Here is a 22,878-nt window from a genome sequence, read left to right on the forward strand (position 1 = left end):
GTACAATCCCTGTGGATTTTCAAATTGGCCAGGACTCCTGTACAATTCCCTGGACTCTGTGTGAGCAGCTGGAAGAGCAGAAAATGGACCCTGGAGAACTTCAGCCCGAGAATCACTCCCGGGAGAAAATAAATGATTTGCCGAGAACAGGGGCTTAGGTTTTCAGAGCAAACAGTGTGTTGCAGACTGTTCAGTGTAGCAAATGATGATGGCTGTTTGTTCTGTGTGTAATGTACTGCCATCTGCACAATGTGTGAGAATGCTCCCACAAAAGCAGGGACCTAAAACCATTTTCAGTTTATCGTAGCAGTGTACTGTTTCATACTGCCTATGCAGCTGTAATATCCAGTCCATTAGCCTCTGAAAAATGAGTGTCACCCTGTAGAGGTCAAATTACCTGATTCTGCATTTATTTAAGACAAAGAGAGTGTAAAAGGCTTTCTTGTCCCAGGATTCTGGCATTAATGTTATTTGTCAGGGAGCCTTTGTGAGGTTTCAAGCTGAATATATGTCTGACAGCTACCACGTGTTCTAATAATAATCTACTCTGTGTGCTGATCTTTTGCAAATGGATGCAGAAACGGGTTATGATATCCTGGGTCAGAGCTAGAACAATGAGACTTCTCCACTCACTGTGCGATTCCTCCACCTCTCTCAGGGCTAAAATGACCTTGAGTTCATCTCACAAGACATCCCACATTTTATGAGGGAACAGTCATGCTATTTACCTGATCTGTTGCCCTGGGGCTATTGCAGGGTGCTGCTCAGGTGAGAAGATATTGGTAAATAAACCAAACCACTTCTACAACTGTATCTCCCATTTAGGCTACAGTCCCTACCCGCTTACTTGCATCATAGGTGCGTTGCAGACACATTTGGGCTCCAGAGGGTATGAGGCCATGTCTACATCTAAAATTTTGCAGCGCTGGTTGTTACAGCTGTATTAGTACAGCTGTATAGGGCCAGCGCTGCAGAGTGGCCACACTTACAGCAACCAGCGCTGCAAGTGGTGTTAGATGTGGCCACACTGCAGCGCTGTTGGGCGGCTTCAAGGGGTTTTGGGGAAGGCGAGAGCAAACCAGGGAAGGAGACCAGCTTCGCCGCGGTTTGCTCTCGCGTTCCGCGAACCACCCTGCAAACCGCAGGGAAGGAGACCTGCTTGTTCGGGGAACGCGAGAGCAAACCGCGGCGAAGCTGGTCTCCTTCCCCGGTTTGCTCTCGCGTTCCGCGAACCACCCTGCAAACCGCAGGGAAGGAGACCAGCTTGCTCGGGGGTTCGGCGAACGCGAGAGCAAACCGGGGAAGGAGACCAGCTTCGCCGCGGTTTGCTCTCGCGTTCCCCGAACAAGCAGGTCTCCTTCCCTGCGGTTTGCAGGGTGGTTCGCGGAACGCGAGAGCAAACCGCGGCGAAGCTGGTCTCCTTCCCCGGTTTGCTCTCGCCTTCCCGGAACCACCCAGCAAACCTCAGGGAAGGAGACCTGCTTGCTCGGGGTTCGGGGAACGCGAGAGCAAGCCGGGGAAGGAGACCAGCTTCGCCGCGGTTTGCTCTCGCGTTCCGCGAACCACCCTGCAAACCGCAGGGAAGGAGACCTGCTTGTTCGGGGAACGCGAGAGCAAACCGCGGCGAAGCTGGTCTCCTTCCCCGGTTTGCTCTCGCCTTCCCGGAACCACCCAGCAAACCTCAGGGAAGGAGACCTGCTTGCTCGGGGTTCGGGGAACGCGAGAGCAAGCCGGGGAAGGAGACCAGCTTGATTACCAGAGGCTTCCTCAGGTATGCTGGGATACCTGCTTATTCCACGGAGGTCAAGAAAAGCGCTGGTAAGTGTCTATATTTGATTACCAGCGCTGGATCACCAGCGCTGGATCCTCTACACCCGAGACAAAACGGGAGTACGGCCAGCGCTGCAAACAGGGAGTTGCAGCGCTGGTGGTGCCCTGCAGATGTGTACACCTCCTAAGTTGCAGCGCTGTAACTCCCTCACCAGCGCTGCAACTTTCTGATGTAGACAAGCCCTGAGTTTCTTACAGCTGTCCCCAGACTCCATTTTGTTTTCTGTTCTCCTGTGGCCGCCCTTCCCTGGCTGTTAAGTTGTTTACCAGGGCCACTGCCCTTCTCAAAGGGAGGGCCCCTTAAGTTGTTTAACAAAAGCCATTGCAGTTCTCAAAGGGATGGCCACTTGTGCTGCGTGCTAAGTGAGACCACTGCCCTGTTCAAAGGGTTAGTCCTGTTATCACCTGTTGAGCCTGGGCTTGGTGTAGGGCAGGCAATGTCCAGAGCTGCAAGACCTAATGTGTTTTTAAGATCCTGGGCATGAGTCATAGGCCTCATGTGCTCTTGAGTCACCTATTGCACAGGACTATGTCCAGTCATGTCTCTGGGCTTACCTTCAGTTTTTCCCTGTGCCCCCTCCTCTGTGCCAGAGGGAGCCTATCAGGATTACTGGCGGGAAACTGCCCAAGTTTGCCTTTAAAACCAGACATTTTTGAAACACACCTCAGAAAGGTTCCTGCATTGCTGCCTGGTCTGATCAGCCAGGGGTTCTGGGGGGTCCTTTCTCCGCTCTCGTTTTATTTTTGAGCGCACCCCCGTTTTTTGAACACCCCCCCCACGAAGAACGAATTGCTACCTGAGAGATCTCCTGATTATTGAGACTCTACCGAGCCCTCCTTGCCTCTTCTGATGTTGCTGCTGCTTCTGCCTTTGCTGCTGCCTTGGGGACTGGTAAGAATCCCTCTGTAAAACTTTGTATACTTTTATTTTATTATTTTAGCTGCTGGCTCTGTTTCCCCAGCACACAGACTCAAGCTAAACCTTGGTCTGTGTCTTAAAACCTCTCTTAAACTCCAGGGCACTTTGCTGCTAAAAATAAGTTTGTGCCGCTGCTAAGCGCTGCTCCTGTGGGCTTTGCCTCTGGGCTCCCTGCTTTCAGCTGTATCCCTTGGCTTCAGCCACCATCCTTTGGCTTCCTTGGGAGTTGTACCCTGGGCAAATACCACTCTGCCCTCTGTAACCTCCCCATAGCATAAGGTGCACCATAGGTCTTGGTTTTTTTAGTTTAATAAGTCATAGTTTGTTAAGATTGTAGAGCTTGTAAGTTTCAACTGCCTTGTTATAGTTTACTGTTTTGTTGCTCTGTATAGTTGCCTGTTATAGCTTTGCTTAGAATTGTGATATTTGTTGTTTTGCCTAGTCATTGGTTAAGATAGATAAGGTCTTTTGCTGCTTAAATTCGCCATCCCGCTGTCCCGATCTCTCCCTGAACTTTCCCGTGTCTGTTTTTCCCCCGCTCCAATCTCCCCCTCTGTGTGCTCCTCCGTGTCTCCCCTGTTATAACCCTTTGCTGCTTTTTCCCCCACATCTGCACTCTCCGAACTTCCCAACTCCTTGCTGCTCCCCCCCCCATCTGCATCACTCTCCGAACTTCCCAAACCCCTTGCTGCTTTTCCTCCTGTATAACTTCCCTAACCCTTTGCAGCTTTTTTTTTTAACCTTTGTTTTTGGTGTCCGCTTGTTGCTTAAACCTCTCTCTAGCCTTTCTTTACACTTCTCCGCTGCCCCTCCCCTACCGAAGATCACCATCACACTGCTCCGTTGTCCTTGCCCTGCAGGGCTTCAGAGTCTCTCGCTGCTTCCAGCCGCTCGTCTGCATACCACTAATCACTCACTCCCCGCCCTCCTGTTTCTTGACCCAGCCTTTATATTGATATTGTATTGTTGTACTGTAACTCACATTTTCCTTGTAATTATAACACTCCATTGGTTGCCTCCACTTTTCTGATATACTTTGTATTTACATTGATGCCACTGTGTTACATTGTGTATCTAGCTATTAACTCATATAGAAGCTACCAGTTTATTTTGCATTTCTTTTGAGTACGCTTTGCATTTCCACACTGTATCTAGAGTTGTTTATTGACTGTACTGTATCCCATTGTGCTGAACCCCACTTGCTGTAGCCCACTATTAGAACTCCCTACACTGTTCAATAAGAAGAACCCCCCACTATCGTTGTCTATTGCAAACACCCTATACACCCCATCCCATCGTATTTCATTATTAAATTCCAACCACTTCCTTTTTTTTTCCTTTAATAAAGAAATTAATTGGAACCCCAGCTGTGTGGTAATTGCTCCCCAAGATCCCATATACCTGCAGGCAGGGACACTAATGACAGGCCTCATCACCGAGGGGTGTTGGGAAGAGTTCAGGTTCTGCACCCAGAGACTCAAATCGCCCTTATGAGGGATACAGAGCTGATATCTCCCTAAGGCACTTAGCTACGGCATCAGTTACAGTAGCATCTCAGCGCCTCTCAATCTGTAACGTATTTGTCAGTACAACATCCTGTGAAATGGGGCTCTGCTATTAACACCACTGAGTCAAAGACACCTGTCAGGGTTCCCTCCCCACTCTGAACTCTGGGGTACAGATATGGGGACCTGCATGAAATACCCTCTAAGCTTATTTCTATCAGCTTAGGTTAAAAACTTCCTCAAGGCACAAATTCCTTTCCTTGTCCTTGGACAGTATTGCTGCCACCACTAACTGATTTAGACAAAGATTAAGGAAAAGGGTCACTTGGAGTCCCTGTGTCCCCAAAATATTTCCCCAAGCCCCTTCACCCCCTTTCCTGGGGAGGATTGAGAATAATATCCTCACCAATTGGTACAATTTGAGCACAGATCAAACCCCCGGGTTTTTAGGACACTGAAAATCAATCAGGTTCTTAAAAGAATAATTTTATTTTTTTTAAAGAAAAGTAAAAGAATCACACCTGCAAAATCAGGATGGATGATAACTTTACAGGGTAAATAACATATTTAAAACACAGAGGATTCCCTTCTAGGCTTAGCTTCAAAGTCACAAAAACCACAAATAAACCTCCCTCTTAACATAGGGAAAATTCACAAGCCAAAACGAAAGATAATCTAACACATTTCCTTGCCTTTACTTACAATTTTTATAATCTTAGATGGTCATTTCAGGTAGTTTTTTAAGAGATGTTTTTTCCCCACCTTGTCCCTTTCTCATCTAAGGAGAAAACAAAGAAAGAAAGCACATACAAAACCTCCCCCCACCACACAGATTTTAAAGTATCTTCTTTTCTTATTGGTTCTTTAGGTTTTTTAAGCTCCTTAACCCCTTACAGGTAAAGGAGGGATTTTATGCTACTCTTAGCTATATGTTTATGACATCTGCCACCTAGGTTTTATAACTGATCAATTACAAGTAAAAGTCACCAGGACCAAATGATATTCAGCTAAGAGTTGTTAAGGAACTCAAATATCAAATTGCAGAACAACTAACTGTTCTATGTTACCTATCACTTAAATCAGCCTCTGTACCAGATGACTGGCAGATAGCTAATATGATGCTGAATTTTTTTAATAAGATTCCAGAGGTCACATGCCATTGCATGCCCTGATGAATCACATGTTTCAGTGCATTTGGCTCTAGTGGCTGTCATTTTGAGTTTAACAGTGTTACCTCTGTTTGTTTTAGATCTAGAGTTCATAGGAACACATGAAACCACAGGCACATAACATCTACAATTACAACAGCATCTATCTTTTTGTAGTTTTATTAAAGTTACCAACAAAGTAATAAATGTTACAGCATACACAATTTCTATAGATAAATATAATGAACACCCCCAGTTATACCTACAGACATACTTGCATCTTCCTAGATGGTGTTAGAATCTGCTGGCCCTCTCACGGTTTGCCACTTAGATAAAATTAACAGAACAGGAATATGCATGAATTTTACTTGGTTGATTAATACTCCTGCCATAGGTGTGGCAGTGAGACCAATAACAGGGTCTTTCTGCAATTCTGGACATTCCACTGAGTTATGTGAATCATGGTTATTTTTCACTATCCTTGCCTATGCCTCTACTTTTAAATATTTATTAATAACTTTGACTTTATCTAAAACCTTAATTTGGATAAGGCCTTTATATTTTTCCTTATTCTTATGCTTTAGATTGTATTTGATTATTGTTTCAGTTCTTACTGACCTTTGACATTTAGTTCTGTTTTCCCAGGATCCATTTGGAATTTCATTACTGATTGGCAAAGTGTGAACTTCCTCTGGAATATATGTTTTACATCCTTCTCCCCCAGATTCGTCCAATAAGGGAGAGATTTCCCCCCCAATTTACATAGGACGTGCTCATTTTTTTACATATCATATACAAGAATAATATGTTTCCGTACTATTTCTTTAAAGTGTTGGTAAAAATTGTTATGAGTGACTGGGTGAAGTATTTAGCTGCCTGATTTCTTTGGAAAATAGTGTACATAACTTTCTTCATGTTTCTGAACCTTCAGTGGGAAATCCTTCCACAATAGCAATTTTTGCCCATCTTTCAATCCTAGTCTGTACAAACCTGGCATATGATTTTGAACCTTATGAATTGCTACAGTTGTACTATTAGTTCATGCAGTAAACAAAGCTTATTCCAAGTCTTAGATATAAATTGTTTTTGGTTTGGTTGATAATTCCATTTAAAGAAGATTTTAGTTGACAGGCCTGGTATTCCAAATTGGTTTTGGTCTGGGTTCCTTCTTTCTTGGACCCAAGATACTATTATTTGCCAATTTTTAGCTTTAATAGGCAAATTTGAGTTCAGTTCCAACACAACTGTCAAGGCTGATTCCCCACTCTGGCATTTCGAGTGCAGAAGGTGTGGACCTGCAAGGACTCTGAAAATTAATACTGGCCACTCCAGACTTGTACTAAACTCTCAAGGTTACAGCTTCTCTCTGACCATAGATGGGTACATGCTGCCAACACCAAAGTGCAAACCCTTTGGATTCAGGAATACCAGATACCTCTAGATGATATGGTTTGCTGGGATCTGTTGCTTGGGTCTGGGCGGACCAGCATGTAAATGCATTCATCAAGTTAAAGCAAGCAGTAATGCAGGCAACTTCATTTTTCAAGAGATTGTAGCGTGGATGACCAATGTGAGCAAAGTTAAGGACGAATTCCCAATGGTCTCCTGCTAAGCCTAAAAAAGAAGGTAAAGAATTTATGTTAGTGGGCACAGACAATTCCCAAATTGCATTCATCTTGTGTTGGGCAGGTGTCAGACTTCCTTGAGACAATGTGATGCCTAAAAAATACACTTTGGGATCTATTAGTTGCACCTTTGCTGGGTAACTCTTTAGTCCTGCTTCCTTAACGATTTGTAGAAGTTCATCCAGGCACTCCAGATGTTCCTCCTGAGTCTCTGCAGATAAAAAAATGTTATCTACATACTGAAAAAAGCAGATGGTCTGGAAAACTAGACAGAATTCATTTCATTTGTCCATTGAAGATAGCTGAACTGTGGGGGAAAATCTTCTCCTGAAATGTTAACAGTCGTATTCATCTTTCCAAATGTATGCTTATGTTTAGCAAAAGCATCAACATGCTTAGTTACCAATGCCTGCACATCCGTTTTCCCTTCTGCAATATTTTCTAGGGTATATATTTCCGGTTTTGTTACAGTTGAAACAATGTTACAAATGGAAATGACAACAGATTGATTGTTTAATGCCTGTACTATAGTTATGCAGAGCAAGTGACTGGTTAAATCTATAATGCCTCCATGTTTCTTCAGAAAATTTATTCCAATAAATTGCAGGGTTTGTTTAAATTTGCTGGTGCAAATACATTTTTGTTTCATGTTTCCTGTTTTTATCACTACTGGGTTTGATAACACAGCTGTGATTTGGTTACTTGCAAATGCTGCTAACACTCTGGATTGTCCTGATGATAAAGGGGATGATTTTAAATTTTGATCATTAATTATTCAGATTGAGGTGCCAGAATTAATAATAAACAAAAAATGGAGGCTCCTCACCATTGAGGATATGGTGGGTTCCTTGCTTACATCTCTTCTTAAAGAGACAACAACTCTGCAGGGGACCTTTTGGCATTTCACATTCTGTTCCTCTGAGTCTACATTTTTCTTCACTTCCTGATTCTCACACTCCATGTGTGGATTTGAAATCCAGGATTCCAGTTCAGTTGCTACTGGAATGGGTTGAGTTGGTTGGTTGTTGGTTGTTTAATATTATGGAATGAATTTGCTGCTGTATTTCTTGTATTTCCCACTTGTGAGAATCTAATGTTTCCCCCACGTAACGGAGTTCTTTAATAATCATCTCCATTACAGGACTAGGGGATCGACAGATCGGGCTTCTCTGGTGAGAGCAGTAACAGTTCATATCAGACATGAATTGTTTCCTGCTTGTAGTTGGTGAAGATGTTATGGAACGTGTCGCTATCCCTTCATTCATGTTTCTAGGGTTATAGTATCTGGGATTTTCAATTTGGGGATGTGGTGGTATGGCCCCCCTTGGGTTTGAATTGATCTTAATATTATTATCCAACCCTTTTGGATCAGGTGATTGTTCTTGTCTAACAGTTTGTGGGCCTTATACTTTAATTACTGATTTACCTGAAGCTCCTTGAGCAACTTCTATAGGAGGGTGAGTTCTTTTGGTGTGAGTTTGAATATAGCTATAGGCTTTAGACAATAAGTCTAGCACTTTTGCAAGAGTGCTCCCGGGGTTCACATGCACTATTCCTTTACCCCAAGCTGCTGGTAAAGAATGGTTAATGAGCAAATTAATATATTGTGATTCTGTTTCCTTTCCAGGCATTTTCTTAGATATCCGGGCTGCAGAAAGTCTGTTATGAAATTAATGTGGTGATTTGACTTCCCGTTGCTTCATGTTAGCTACCAAAGTAAGTCCTGCCTGGCCTGGATGCATATTTTTTTCTAAAAGCAGCAGTGTCTCTGAATGATTTTCCTCCTTTTAAAAATATTGGTGGCAACATATTCCATAAGGCTTTGTTTACAGTTAATGGTAAAAGTTTAATTAAATTCTCTTTATCTATCTGGAGGAATTTCACTACCGTTTCCAAGTGTGCTCCACTGGAAGCCACTGGATCTCCCTTTTTCATTGGCCCTACAATTTTTGCAATTGCTTCTAAAGCTTTTACAGTTGTTACCATGGTTATTGGAGAGTCATGACTACTGGATTCTACAGGTTCCACATTAGACATTGATTCTTTATCCTTCTTCACTGTTATACTGGGGAATCTGAGTTCCTTTTCTTCTAAAACAGTGTTTCCCAAACCTGGGATGCCACTTGTACAGGGAAAACCCCTGGTGGGTTGGGCCGGTTTGTTTACTTGCCCTGTCTGCAGGTCCGGCTGATCGTCGCTCCCGCTGGCCGCAGATCACTGCTTCAGGCCAATGGGAGCTGCTGAACTTACAAACGTAGAATTATGTACAAAAACCTGCATTCACAAATAGAACAAAATGCATGACTCAGTTTTTACAGGCAGAAGCCATTGTTTACATGCTACCCTGAACGTCTTCAGGTAGACTTCTTATGTGGATTGGAGCCTTCCAAGATTCATTGTCCTTTAAGTGTTTTCTTGACTGAACACTTAATTTACACATTCCATTCTCAGGAAGCTGACCAAAATGCTTTACTAAGGTTACTTAGCAAGTACACAGGCAATATTCATAACTTCGAATACAACAATGATACATGCATACAAATAGGGTGGATAGATTCAGTAGATCATAACCTTTACAGAGATAGGATACATGGCATATGTAGCATAAAACATATTCCAGTTATGTCATATATACATTCATAAGCATATTTCCATAGATCCTTATGGGGTGCACCGTCATGGAACCTTTGGTCTAACAGTATTGCCATTCTTATGTTCTTATATTCTTAATTGTCCCATTGTTCCAACCGGGAACAACGCCCCATCTATGCTAAACGTTTATCACCAAGCAGGTCTGACTGGACACCTCCATCTCTTCCCTTCGGGTGCTTGTGACCAGAACGATACAGTCACACGCAGCCTGCTTAAACGTAGTATCTTTATTAACAAACAGCACAAAGCATTAGAGAAAATGATTTTAAAATACCAGGCAGCTGTCACACATCTACACTCATGTATCTCACATGTCACTACAGGCTAAGTTACTTGGGCTTTGCTCTAGAGACAGAGGAACAGAACTGGCCCAACTTACATTCTTTTGGGAAGCCAAGGGTCTCCAGTGGTGCAGCTAAACAGGAAAACTGAATGGGCTTAGCTTTCAGGTGGACAGGCAATGACGGGGGCTGGGGGGGCTGCCTCCCCCCACAGAGGCAGATTAGGATTTGTGGGGCCCTGACTGGGCCAGGTCAACTGAGGCTTCCTCCTCACCCCTACCGCAGCCCCCACTCCCACCAGACAGTGGGTTTGGGTTACGGGGGCTTGCCTCGCCCAGTGCTCCTGCAGGTTAGTGGGGTCCAGGCAGGGGGATTGCCCTGCTTCCCCTGCCCGGCACTCCTGCCTGTGAGTGGGCCAAGAGCTGGGTCTTGTCCTCTCCCCCTCTTCCTGTACCCTGACCCACACCCCAGCAGGAGTGCTGGGAGGGGGGGAAGGGCAAGCCCCCGTGCTCGGACCCTGCTTCTCTGCAGGAGCACTGGGCAGGGGGAGCAGATTGGGGTGGCCCCGTTGGCCCAGACCCAGTGGTTAATCTGCTATTGGGCCAGACAGGCACCCACGAGGCACATCCCATTTGGGCAGGGCATCATCGCATGGGACTGGCAGGAGAGAGACACGGCTGGACATCTGGACACTGATCTGCAGTCAGGATTTGCAGCCACTGGATTGGGGGGGCTCTGCTTGATTTGGGCCCACCCACGAATATGCCCCTCCTTTGGACACAGCCTCATTTCCCTGTGTCTCTGAGAGCATCTTCCCATCTGTTTGCCCATTTCCTGAGGAAGCAGCCTGTGCTGAAACCTGTGTGAGACTGGGCCTAGTCACCATAGGGCTCAGCCGTGTCCATGTTACCGGGTCAAGGTGTGGAGCTGATCTTTGCCCTCAGACTGCTTTCTCCCAGCCAGACAGTCTAAGGTGAGGCCCCTGTGGATGTTGCTCCATTATTTGGAAGTTAGACCCATTCAGCCTCAATGGCTGCACACACCAGTCTGGTGACTGTGCTGAATTGTGACACTCCAACACTCCCCTCAGAATTCTACTACCTACCCCTCACTGTACCTTGTATGTATTTATCCTCCTGCCACTTCTGTGAGGCAGGGCAGGGCTATTATCCACCTGTGCAGAGGCTCAGAGACAGCCAATGGCTTTGCTCATGGTTACACCTGGCAATGGAATCAAACCCAGCTGTCCTGAATGACAGAGCAGTACCCAGACGACAGGGCCAGACTTACAGCCATCTGAGTGGTGAGAAGTACGGGTGGATTCTCTGCTGCATCAACAGAGATCCCTGCTACCATGTAGAGAGCAGGGATGGCTAAGAGCCAGTTACAGGGGTTTGATTCACTGGCCTGTTCTCCCCCTGCCTCAGTGAGGTCTAGAGCAGCCTGGGGGCTGAGCTAAACTCTGCCCAGTGGTAACAGTTTTCAAGTTCACAGCTCACTCTCGCTAACTCCCTGTGGATGGGGCCACCCCAGAGTGCCCCCTTGTGGACTGCGGTAGCCCTTCATGAACCCTGCCCTTCCCTCTAAGGTCCATTCAAGACATACTCTCCGCCTGGGATATTTAATACAAAAGCCCAATTTGAGGGTTCACATTAATTCAATCTTCTCTAAAACACAAGGTCTCCTAACCTTTGTCCCCATCCTCCTCCTTTACTTAAGAGCTCCCTGCCAAACTCCTTTTCGGGGTGAACATTGGAGCAGTCTTGCCACAACCCCTGCTCCTTTTCCAAGGAGTCCCCATCCCCTGTCCCATCTCTTCCCACTAAGCCCTTCCCCCTACTCCTCCACTTCCTCTGAGGCTCTTCCCCCCAGCCAGGCCACCAGCCAGGCCGTGGGAAGAGTAAACCCAGGACCTCAGGCTGCTGTGGGGAGCCTCAGACTCTCCAACAACCCTGGGGTGCATCCTGGGGGACAGGGACACAGGCAGGGGGCTTCTCTTGGGCCCCTCAGCCTCCTGTCCAGGGCAGCTGGAGGATCTGGTGGTCCTCACAGTGGTTCTAGCTCCCCGGACACATTTCACCATGGCCCAGCTATAGCTTCTGGCCTGGAGAGAGGATGGAGCCTTGGGGGAAGAAGGGGAGAAGAGGGTGGGGCCTCATGGGGGAGAAGAGGAGTGGGGCAGTGTCACAGAGGGGGCGGGGCTCCTGCCTCTATCCCTCTTTTGATTTTGAAAGGGTGGTCACCCTGCAGTGAATGGGCTGGGCTGGGATTGGAGCTGGCTGTGCCTCTGTTGGGGAGATGAGGACTATTTCCACCCCTTTTCATTGCTGGGGCAGCACAAATGGAGGGGAGGAGGAGGGAACCTGGGCCTGAGTCTCTTCCCAGGACTCCTGTGTATCATATCCTCACTCATGCATGCAGCTCTGCTCTGCCTCGGTGGGGAGCGGGCTCAGAGGTGTGTTGTGTGCAGAGCCATGAATAGGAGTAGAGAGGTTGTCTGTGTCATAAACAGATAGCTAAGGGTTAATGTCTCTTTCACCTGGAAAAAAAGTAACCTGAAGCACCTGACCAAAGGACCAATCAGGAAACAGGATTTTTTCAACTCTGGGTGGAGGGAAGTTTGTGTCTGAGTTTTTTGTCTTCTGTCTGCCTGAATCTCTCTCAGCTATGAGAAGGATTTTTCTATTTCCTGCTTTCTAATCTTCTGTTTCTAAGTTGTGAGTACAAAGTTGGTTTTTTGTTTTGTATTTACATGTCTATAGTTGCTGGAGTGCTTTGAATTGTATTCTTTTTCAATAAGGCTGCTTATTTAATATTCTTTTAAGCAATTGACCCTGTATTTGTCAACTTAATACAGAGAGACCATTTTTATGTATTTTTCTTTCTTTTTATATAAAGCTTTCTTTTTAAGACCTGTTGGAGTTTTTCTTTACTGGGTAACTCCAGGGAATAGAGTCTGTACTTACCAGGGAATTGGTGGGAGGAAGAAGTCAGGGGGAAACCTGGGTGTGTTAGATGTACTAGCCTGACTTTGCATTCCCTCTGGGTGAGGGGGGAAGAGAGATTGACTCTCGGCAATTCTGTTCTCCAGGCTGGGAACGGAGAGGGTGGAATCCCTCTGTTTAGCTTCTCGGAGTTTGCTTCTGTGTATCTCTCCAGGAACACCTGGAGGGGGGGAAGGGAAAAGGTTTATTTCCCTTTGTTGTGAGACTCAAGGGATTTGGGTCTGGGGGTCCCCAGGGAAGGTTTTTGGGGGGACCAGAGTGCCCCAAAACACTCTAATTTTTTGGGTGGTGGCAGCAGTACCAGGTCCAAGCTGGTAACTAAGCTTGGAGGTTTTCATGCTAACCCCCATATTTTGGACGCTAAGGTCCAAATCTGGGAATAGGTTATTGACAGCCTGAATGGCTTCTTCTGGGGCTCCTGTGTTAATCATGTGTCTGACATGACTCAGTCACAAACACCTGGCTGAGGGTGTAGGGGAAGGGTGAGTGTCCGTGTCCCTCGAATAGCTCCTGTCCACAGCTGATGCAGCCCCCATGGATCACACAGCACCCAGAGAGCTCAGGAAGGGCCAGGATTGTGCCAGAAGAACAGCTCTGCAGCTTTTTTCATAGCATATGAATGTTGAATCACAGATGGGACAGTGACAGGCCAGGTGGAATGGGAAACAACATCTACCTTCCTTCTCTTTATTGTCTGTATCGAGAGGAATTCTGAGGTTGGGGGAGCCACTGATGTGGCTCTTTAGGTGCCAATATCCCACCTGTCCCCTGGCTCTCCACAAAATCACTTTTTAAACGCTGCTGCCTGCCTTGGTCTCCTTCCCCGAGTGCATTGTCATCCCTCACCAGCCGCTCTCCAGTTACTCCAGGACTTAGACCCCATCTGAACCTGTCTCTACATAGTGGAGATCAGTAGCTCATGTCGTTTTTGATTTAAGGGTCCATGGTAGAATAGGTGGCCTGTATTTTTCGTCTCCCTTGTCGTCAGCACTGGAGCTGGATGATGAACTGACCTTTCACTTGATGAACACCCTGATTATCCTCGCACGAAGGTGTTTGCTTTTCATGCTGTATACAATTGGATTCATCACGGGTGGGACGAGAACATAGATATAGCCCAGGAGAATCTGAAGCAAAGGAGAAGACCCCTCCCCAAATCTGTGCATCACAGGGAGGGCGATCACTGGCGTGTAGAAGAGCAGGATAGCGCAGAGGTGAGAGACGCAGGTGTTCAGAGCCCTAAGACACTTTGCATGGGACGTGATGCTCAGCACTGTCTTGAGGGTCATCACATAAGAGAGAAAGATGAGCAGTGAGTCCACCCACACTGTAAAGATTGCAACCGACAAGCCATAGATGCTGTTCACTCTGATATCCAAACAAGTCTTCTTCATGACCTCTTGGTGCAGGCAGTAGGAATGGGAGAGGACATTGGCTCGAAAATATTGAAACCGTTGAAGGAGAAAAGGGATTGGGAGTATTAGAGCCACCCCTCTTAGCACACACACCAGTCCCATCTTGGCTATTCTCGGCAGAGTTAAGATGGAGGCATATCTCAGTGGGTTACAGATCGCAATATAGCGGTCAAAGGCCATCAACAAGAGCACAGAGGATTCAATTAATTTAAGCACGTGAATGAAGAACAGCTGGGCAAAACAGGCATTGAGGCTGATCTCTCTAGAGTTAAACAAGAATATACCCAGTGTCGTCGGCATGCTGGATATCGACAAGCCAAGATCTGTGACAGCCAACATGGAGAGGAAAATGTACATGGGCTCATGGAGGCTTGGATCTGTTTTTATAATGAAGAGAATGACTGAATTTCCTACTATTGAAATAACATACACTAAGCAGAAGGGGATAGAGATCCAGAGATGGATGTCTTCCTGCCCATGTATCCCGGTGAGCAGGAACACTGCAGAGTTCAATTTGGTGTCATTTGCAGCTGACATTATGGACTGCGCATGTCTGAGGAGTTCTGAACTTTCCTTCCTAAAAGGAAAAAGAACAGGAGACTAGATGATATTTAATGAAACATCTCTTTACTCTCAGTGCAGACCCAATTGTCTCCTCATAGACGGCAATCAGGCTAGTCAGGCATGACTTGCCCTTGGTGAATCCACGCTGACTGTTCCTGATCACATTCCTCTCCTCTAAGTGCTTCAGAATTGATTCCTTGAGGACCTGCGGCATGATTTTTCCAGGGATTGAGGTGAGGCTGACTGGCCTGTAGTTCCCTGGATCCTCCTTCTTCCCTTTTTCAAAGATGGGCACTACAGTAGCATTTTTCCAGTGATCCAGGACCTCCCCCAATCGCCAAGAATTTTCAAAGATAATGGCCAATGGCTCTGCAATCACATCCGCCAATTCCTTTAGCACCGTCGGATGCAGCACTTCCGGCCCACGGACTTGTGCTCAAGCAGTTTTTCTATATAGTCCCGGACCACTTCTTTCTCCACAGAGGGCTGGTCACCTCCCCCCCATACTCTGCTGCCCAATGCAGCAGTCTGGGAGCTGACCTTGTTTGCGAAGACAGAGGCAAAAAAATCATTGAATACATTAGCTTTTTCCACATCCTTTGTCACTAGGTTGCCTCCCTCATTCTGTAAGGGGCCCACACTTTCCTTGACTTTCTTCTTGTTGATAACATACCTGAAGAAACCCTTCTTGTTACTCTGAACATCTCTTGTTAGCTGCAACTCCAAGTGTGATTGGGCCTTCCTGATTTCACCCTGCAGCCTGAGCAATATTTTTATCTAGCCTAGTATCCAGTGGCCTGTTCCGGGTGCTTCAGAGGAACTGGAAGACGCTCTGCAATAAGGAGCTTGGAAATAACCTGTACCCACTTATTAGACAAACGTTGTGGTGCAAATCAGGAAGGTTTGGTGCTCATCGAAGCGTTTTTGAAACAATCCCCTCTACTCTAACTGGATTTTATGGTTATCTATATAAACATCCAGTCCCTCTTTGAATCCTGCGAAACTCTTGTCCTCACTGATATCTTGTGGCTGGGAGTTCCACAGTGTACTTGAGCACTGTGTGATTTTACAATTGTAACTTTCCCACAGACACTCTTTCTAGCCCTCCACTTCTGAGTGTGGTCCATTATATCATGAGATGTTTGTAAACACATTGGAAGTCCACTGGGGAAAATTGTAATTCTATTTATCTGTCCTGCTGTGAAGCGATTGATAAAAGTGTTTCATTGGGTTAACTACTGGGATGGTTCTGTTATGTTATATTGGGTGAAAGCAGTATGGCTCTTTTTAATTTCATAACAGGTTGCTGGAAAACACGAACGATGGGAAGCAACAGCTGAAGAAAAAACAATCTCTCAGTAAGCAACTCAAGGAGGTTGAGAGACAACACTGGAGCTACAAACTGGGAAGAACCTATTTACTATTTATTTCTAGCCACAATACCCAGCTTGTTTTCCCAGTTCTGGGAGTCTGTAAAGAGGGGTGGGGCAGCTGTTGTTGAGAAACTTTTCAGATTGACAGGCACAGACACCACTGGGGAAGTCTGAAGGCCCTCGGCCTGCCTGGGTCCCCGTTAGAGTAGTTGGGTTTGGAGTCAGACACATTCAGACTGATTTTTGAAAACCCTGTTATTCTCCCATGTTACACTTTATTCCTAAAGCTTACATTACACATCACTTTGGTTCAAGAAGGCTGGCTGGTCACTCATCTCACCACTATTCACAGCCTCACAAAGGGAAGAAACACAGGTGCTGAGCTCACTCTGACCTGCAGGGTAAGCACAGTTGAACCACAATGTGCTGTACCCCAGGGGCCACTCAGAGGGTAGGAGGATCGGGGATCCCATGAGAGAGAAGGGTACAAGGCCTGATATGTGGAATTCAGAGATCAGAGAGGGATAAGAGATGCCAGTAGCCCAGGAACTTTAAGGGTTATCTACAGGAGAGAGATTCCAGAGACCCTCAGCCAGTCAGGAAATAGAAAAATGCCTCATCAGACCTTTGAAAATGTTTTTGCTGATTAAATTTCCAGCAGCAAATACACCTGAAGCGATCTGGGAACTAGTCACTGATATTGCGTGCAGCCTTCTCGCGCTCAGCCCCTGGGACGATCAGATCCAAAACCTCCCGTAACTCTAGAAATGGGACCCTGTGAGAAATCTTGACTCAGGGCTTTGGGGTTTTAACACATTCTGAATGTCAGATTTTTGTGTAGCTTCAACAACTCACTGAGTACTATGAACAGATGTAGGGGAGGGGTTTCCAAGCTACCTAGTGCTGCCCGCCCTCCAGCCAATGTCACTGAGACACTCCGACAGCCAAACTGAATCCTTTGCTGCTGCACAGAACATCTGCCAAGATAAAGAGCTTGCAGTCTTTACCCTTAACTTCACACTTTAAAGATAGTGAAACCTGCCAACATACCAATTCCTGTTAGAAGGGGAGCTGCTGATACCAGAGGTCTTCACTGTAAAGGACAAGGAGTCATCGGAGAGGCTGTACAGGCAGGAAGCAGCATCTGTTCAGATACGGAGGCAACTGTCTTTATGAAGCATGTTTGCACATTCCCTTGGGGCCACTTGTCCATCAGGGAATCTCTGCTGCTTAGCTTCTTGTGCACCAGCTTTAACTCTCGTCATGCCAATGGCAAACTCCAGGAAGCCAAATCACAGGGGATGACTGGTGATGGAACCCAACTGGTCTGCAGTGCCAGCCCTGCTACAGAATTTATTCCTGTAATACAGGCTTGTCATCACCGTTTGTATGGTTCAAATTTGTCACATGGCTCACTTGAGGGTGGCTGAGTGGTAACAATGATTCTATCACAGCTGTGATCTTGCTGAAATTAAAAAAGAAATATAATAAAATCATTGTCATAATAATATACAGCCAGATTTTTCCCCAGTAGCCCTTTTCCTGCATTACAAACCCAGAGTGCAGGCCACGGAAAGGAGATCCCACAAGGCTCCTACATGGAAATAGCCCTCAAATCATTTCAGTAGAAAAGGTCCCTTCCCTTCTCCCTGAAGAATGAAAAGGGACCCAGGATCCAGGGATTCCCAAAGTTATGCACAGATCTCAGTGATCCACTGGTAGCTAGACCCACCCACAATCTCTGGGCCTCCACAACTGCTCTAGGAACCTCTCCAGGTCTCTTGTCGCACAGATTCATTACAGATGTTCTACAAGGGCTTGCAACAGTAATCACTGCCCACAGGATCTGCGTAAAGGGTCATTATACAGGGTGCAGGGGGCTGTACAGACATGGGAAGGCTGGTTAGAGTAGCTGATGGGCACAATAGTCCAGCCATGGACTGGTCGGGAGGTTTACATCATACCCAGAGGGCCGTCACAGACTCAGTCAGTGAAAACTTTGTTTATGTTACAAGGGAAAAGGACATGAGAAACTTCCAATTTCTCTTGGGGATCCAAAATGTCAGCTCTGTAAACAAAGGCTGTTGCGTATTTATCCCATGATGAGGGGAAAATGACCTATATTAACGAGTTTGCATTGTACACATCCACACGCAGTGCAAGATGGCATAATTCTGCTTTTATTCTCCAGAAAGGGAGCAAAGCTGAGAAGCTGGGAAATTGGCTGTTGTCTCCTATTTGTCCGTGAGTGGCTTAGGCAGAGCACTCAGGTAGCTCAGCTGGGCTTGTGGCGCCACCTGCTGCCGTGTTGGGTGATAACAGGGCCTGGAGAGCCTGGCTGTGTCACCAGCAGAGCCGTGTGAGAGAGGCCAGCCGAGCTGAAGTGTTAGGGGCTCAGCAGTTCCACCAGCTCCCAGAGTGTAGCCCAGGGGTGAGAACCCATTACAGAGAATTTAAAACAAATGAATAAATTAAACAATATAAGTCACCAGGACCAGATGATATTCACCAAGAGTTCTGAAGGAACTCAAATACCAAATTGCAGAACTACTAAAAGTGCTATGTGACCTATGGATTAAATCAGCCTCTCTACCTGATGACTGGCAAATAGCTAATATGATGCTGAATTTTTAAGAAGGGTCCAGAGGTGATCCCAGAAATTGCAGGCAAGTAATTCTAACTTCAGTATCAGACAAATTGTTTGAAACCCGTGTGAGTCTGGGCCCAGTCACTACAGTGCTCAGCCATGCCCATGTTACTGGGCCAAGCTGTGGAGCTGATCTTTGACCTCAGACTGCTTTCTCCCAACAAAGCTGTCTAAGATGAGGCCCCTGTGGCTGTTACTCCATTGTTTGGAAGTTACATCCATTCAGCCTCAATGGCTGCAAACACCGGTCTGGTGACTGTGCTGAAAGGCTCCAAATCATCATGACACCCCAACACCACCCTCACACTTCAACTACATTCCCTCACTATCACTCTTGGGGACCCCTAATTTGCCACAGACACCAAGGTGCTGTAGTCATCGGGCTTCCCAGAAGCAGTTGTCACAGGAGGCTGATGTAAGAAAACTTTTATAGACAAATGTCAGAGGTGTTGCTCTGTGGAACCCTGACACAGCCCTGATCTTAGGGTCCCAGAGTATCTGGTCACCTGGAATGTATTTATCCTCCTGACACCGCTGTGAGGCAGGGCAGGGCTATAATCCACCTGTGCAGGGGCTCAGAGACACCCAATGGCTCCTCCACGGTCACACATGGCAAAGAAATCAAACCCAGCTGTCTTGAGTCATAGAGCAATGCCCACAACACAGGGCCAGCCTTCCAGCCATCTGAGCGGTCAGAAGTATGGCCGGAATCTCTGCTGCACCAGCAGAGCTCCCCGCTTCACTGCAGACAGCAGAGATGGCAAATAGCCAGTTGCAGGGGTTTGATTTGCTGGCCTGTTCTTCTCCTGCATCAGTGGGATTCAGAGCAGCCCAGGGACTGAGCGAAACTCAGCCCACTGGTAACAGCTTTCAAGTGCACAGCTCATTCTTGCTAAGGCCGTGGGGATGGGGGTCACCCCAGAGTGCCCCCTAGTGGCCTGAGGTAGGCCTGCAGAAATCTTTCCCTTACCTCCAAGGTAATAATAAGAACAATAATTTATTCTCAGACAGAAGTACTTAAAACAATAGCCTCCTTTGTGGGGTCACATTAATCCAGTCTTCTCTAAAACTCAAGATTTCCTACCCTCTGGCCACATCCTTCCCTTTTCCTCAGGTACCCACACCAAACTCTTTTTTGGGGTGGGAATCAGTTCAGGCTTGCTGCAACCCATGCTCCTTTTCTGAAGAGGCCCTGCCACATGCCCCATCTCTTCCCACTAGGCCCCTCCCCCTACTCCACTTCCCATGGGGCTCCGCCCCCCTGGCCAGGCCATCAGCTGGACCATGGTAAGAGCTATCCTGGGAGCCAAGGCTGGGGTGGGGAGCCCCAGATTCTCCATCTCCCCTGGGGTGCATCCTGTGAGGCAGAGACACAGGCTGGAGGCTTCTGTTGAGCCCTCCAGCCCTCTGTCCAGGGCAGGTGGAGGATCTGGTGGTCCTCACAGTGGCTCTAGCTCTCCGGACACATTTCACCATGGCCCAGCTATAGCTTCTGGCCTGGAGAGGGGTGGAGCCTTGGGGGAAGAAGGGGAGCAGAGGGTGGGCCTCACGGGGGAAGAAGAGGGGTGGGGCAGTGTCACAGAGGCAGTGGGGCTCCTGCTTCTGTCCCTTTTCTGATTTTGAAAAGGTGGTCACCCCGCAGTGAATGGGAAGGGCAGATAGGCACTAGCTGTGACTCTGTGGGGGAGATGAGGACCGTTTCCACCCCTCTTCCTTGCTGGGGCAGCACAAATGGGGGGAGGAGGAAGGAACCTGGGCCTGAGTCTCTTGCCAGGACTCCTGTGTGTCAGGCCTTCACTCATACACGCCACTCTGCTATGTCTCGGAGGGGAGTGTCCTCAGATGTGTGTTGTGTGCAAAGCCATGAATGGGGGTAGGGGGCTGCCTGAATGGCTTCTCCCGGGACTCCTGCGTTAATCATGTGTCTGAGATGACACTGTCACAAAGACCTGGCTGAGGGCATAGGGGAAGGGTGAGTGTCTGTGCCCCTTCAGTAGCCCATGGCCACAGCTGCTGCAGTTCTCATAGATTACACAGCACCCAGAGCGCTCGGGAAGGGCCAGGGGTGTGACTGCAGAACAGCTCTGCAGCCTTTTTTATGGCCTGTGGCTGTTTAACCAGAGACAGGACAGTGACAGGCCAAGTGTAATGGGAAACAACATCCACATCCCTTCTCTTTATTGACTGTATTCAGAGGAATTATGAGGATGGAGCAGCCACTGATGTGGCTCTTTATGGGCCAAGATCCCACTAGTTCCCTGGCTCTCCGTGAACAAAGTCACTTTTAAAACGCTGCTGCCTGCCTTGGCTTCCTTCTCCCATTGCACTCTCCTCCCTCACCAGCCCCTCTCCCATTGTTCCAGGTCTTAGACCCTCTCTGAACCTGTCTCTACATAGCACGGATCAGTATCTCATGTTGTCTCAGGTTTAAGGGTCCAGGACGGAATAGGTGGCCCATATTTTTTGCATCCTGTGTCACCAGTTTTGGAGCTGGATGATGAACTGACTCTTCACTTGATGAACACCCTGATTATCCTCTCACGAAGGTGTTTGCTTTTCACACTATACACAATTGGGTTCATCAGAGGTGGGATGAGCAGGTAGACGTAGCCCAGGAGAATCTGAAGCAAGTGAGAAGAGTCCTCCCCGAATCTGTGTACCATGGAAAGGCCGATCATTGGCACATAGAAGAGCAGGATGGCACAGAGGTGGGAGATGCAGGTGTTCAGGGCCCTAAGACACTCCACTTGGGTCGTGATGCTCAGCACTGTTTTAAGGATCATCACATAAGAGAGGAAGATGAGCAGCGAGTCTAACCCCACTGTCAAGAGTGCAATCGACAAGCCATAGATACTGTTTACTCTGATATCCGAACAAGCCATCTTCATGACGTCCTGGTTTATGCAGTAGCAATGGGAGAGGACATTGGATCGACAATATTGGAACCGTTGAAGAAGAAAAGGGAGCGGGAGAATTACAGCCACCCCTCTTAGCACACACACCAGTCCCATCTTGCCTATTCTCGGCAGAGTTAAGATGGAGGCATATCTCAGTGGGTTACGGATCGCAATGAAGCGGTCAAAGGCCATCAACAAGAGCACAGAGGATTCAATGCATTCGAGCAAGTGGATGAAGAACAGCTGGGCAAAACAGGCATCAAAGCTGATCTCCCTAGAGTTAAAAAAGAATATACCCAGTGTCGTTGGCATGGTGGATATCGATAAGGCAAGGTCTGTGGTGGCCAACATGGAAAGGAAAATGTACATGGGCTCATGGAGGGTTGGATCTGTTTTTATAATGAACAGAATGACTGAATTTCCTACTATCGAAATAACATACATTAAGCAGAAGGGGATAGAAATCCAGAGATGGACGTCTTCCTCACCTGGGAACCCGGTGAGAAGGAACACTGCAGAGTTGAATTTGGTGTCATTGACAGCTGACATAATGTACTGGGCAGGTCCGAGGAGTTCTGAACTTTCCTTCCTAAAAAGAAAAAGGACAGGAGATTGGATGACATTTAGCGAGACATCTTCCTGCTCTCAGTGCAAGTCTAGAGACTCCCAGGAGCTCAAGGAAGATCAGCAAAAACATAGTCTTGGATTTACACAATACGTAGGCAGATGGACATTGCCAGAGTGGATCAGACCCATAGTCTATCTAACCTAGTATCCAGTGGCCAGTTCCAGATGCTTCAGAGGAAGTGGAAGACACCCTGCAATAGGCAGCTTTCAAATAAACTGCATCCACTAATTAGACAAATTTTGCAGTGCAAATCAGGAACGTTTAGAGCCCATCAGAGGGTTTTTGAAACAATCTTCACTACTTTAATTGGATTTTCTGTTTATCTATACAAACATCCAGTCCCTCTTTGAATCCTGCTAAACTCTTGGCGCCATTGATGTAAATACATT

At 46.9% G+C, this 22,878-nt stretch overlaps 2 protein-coding genes across 2 annotated transcripts; both read right to left on the minus strand.

Moving 5' to 3' along the window:
* Positions 1–13,981: 13,981 nt before the first annotated feature.
* Positions 13,982–14,950, minus strand: LOC127040840 (olfactory receptor 51G2-like). The gene has a single exon (XM_050935407.1). The coding sequence runs from the start codon at positions 14,915–14,917 to the stop codon at positions 13,982–13,984; it is 936 nt and encodes a 311-aa protein (XP_050791364.1). The 5' UTR covers positions 14,918–14,950.
* A 6,524-nt stretch (positions 14,951–21,474) lies between these two features.
* Positions 21,475–22,443, minus strand: LOC127040839 (olfactory receptor 51G2-like). The gene has a single exon (XM_050935406.1). It carries the CDS (start codon positions 22,408–22,410, stop codon positions 21,475–21,477), a length of 936 nt encoding a protein of 311 aa, XP_050791363.1. The 5' UTR covers positions 22,411–22,443.
* Positions 22,444–22,878: the final 435 nt, after the last annotated feature.

The sequence above is a fragment of the Gopherus flavomarginatus genome, assembly GCF_025201925.1.
Source record: "Gopherus flavomarginatus isolate rGopFla2 chromosome 1 unlocalized genomic scaffold, rGopFla2.mat.asm SUPER_1_unloc_2, whole genome shotgun sequence".
Taxonomy (NCBI): Eukaryota; Metazoa; Chordata; order Testudines; family Testudinidae; genus Gopherus; species Gopherus flavomarginatus.

Bases quoted from the DNA above. Each gene is read 5' to 3' on its own strand.
- LOC127040840 (XM_050935407.1), bottom strand. From the start codon at position 14,917: ATGTCAGCTGCAAATGACACCAAATTGAACTCTGCAGTGTTCCTGCTC.
- LOC127040839 (XM_050935406.1), bottom strand. From the start codon at position 22,410: ATGTCAGCTGTCAATGACACCAAATTCAACTCTGCAGTGTTCCTTCTC.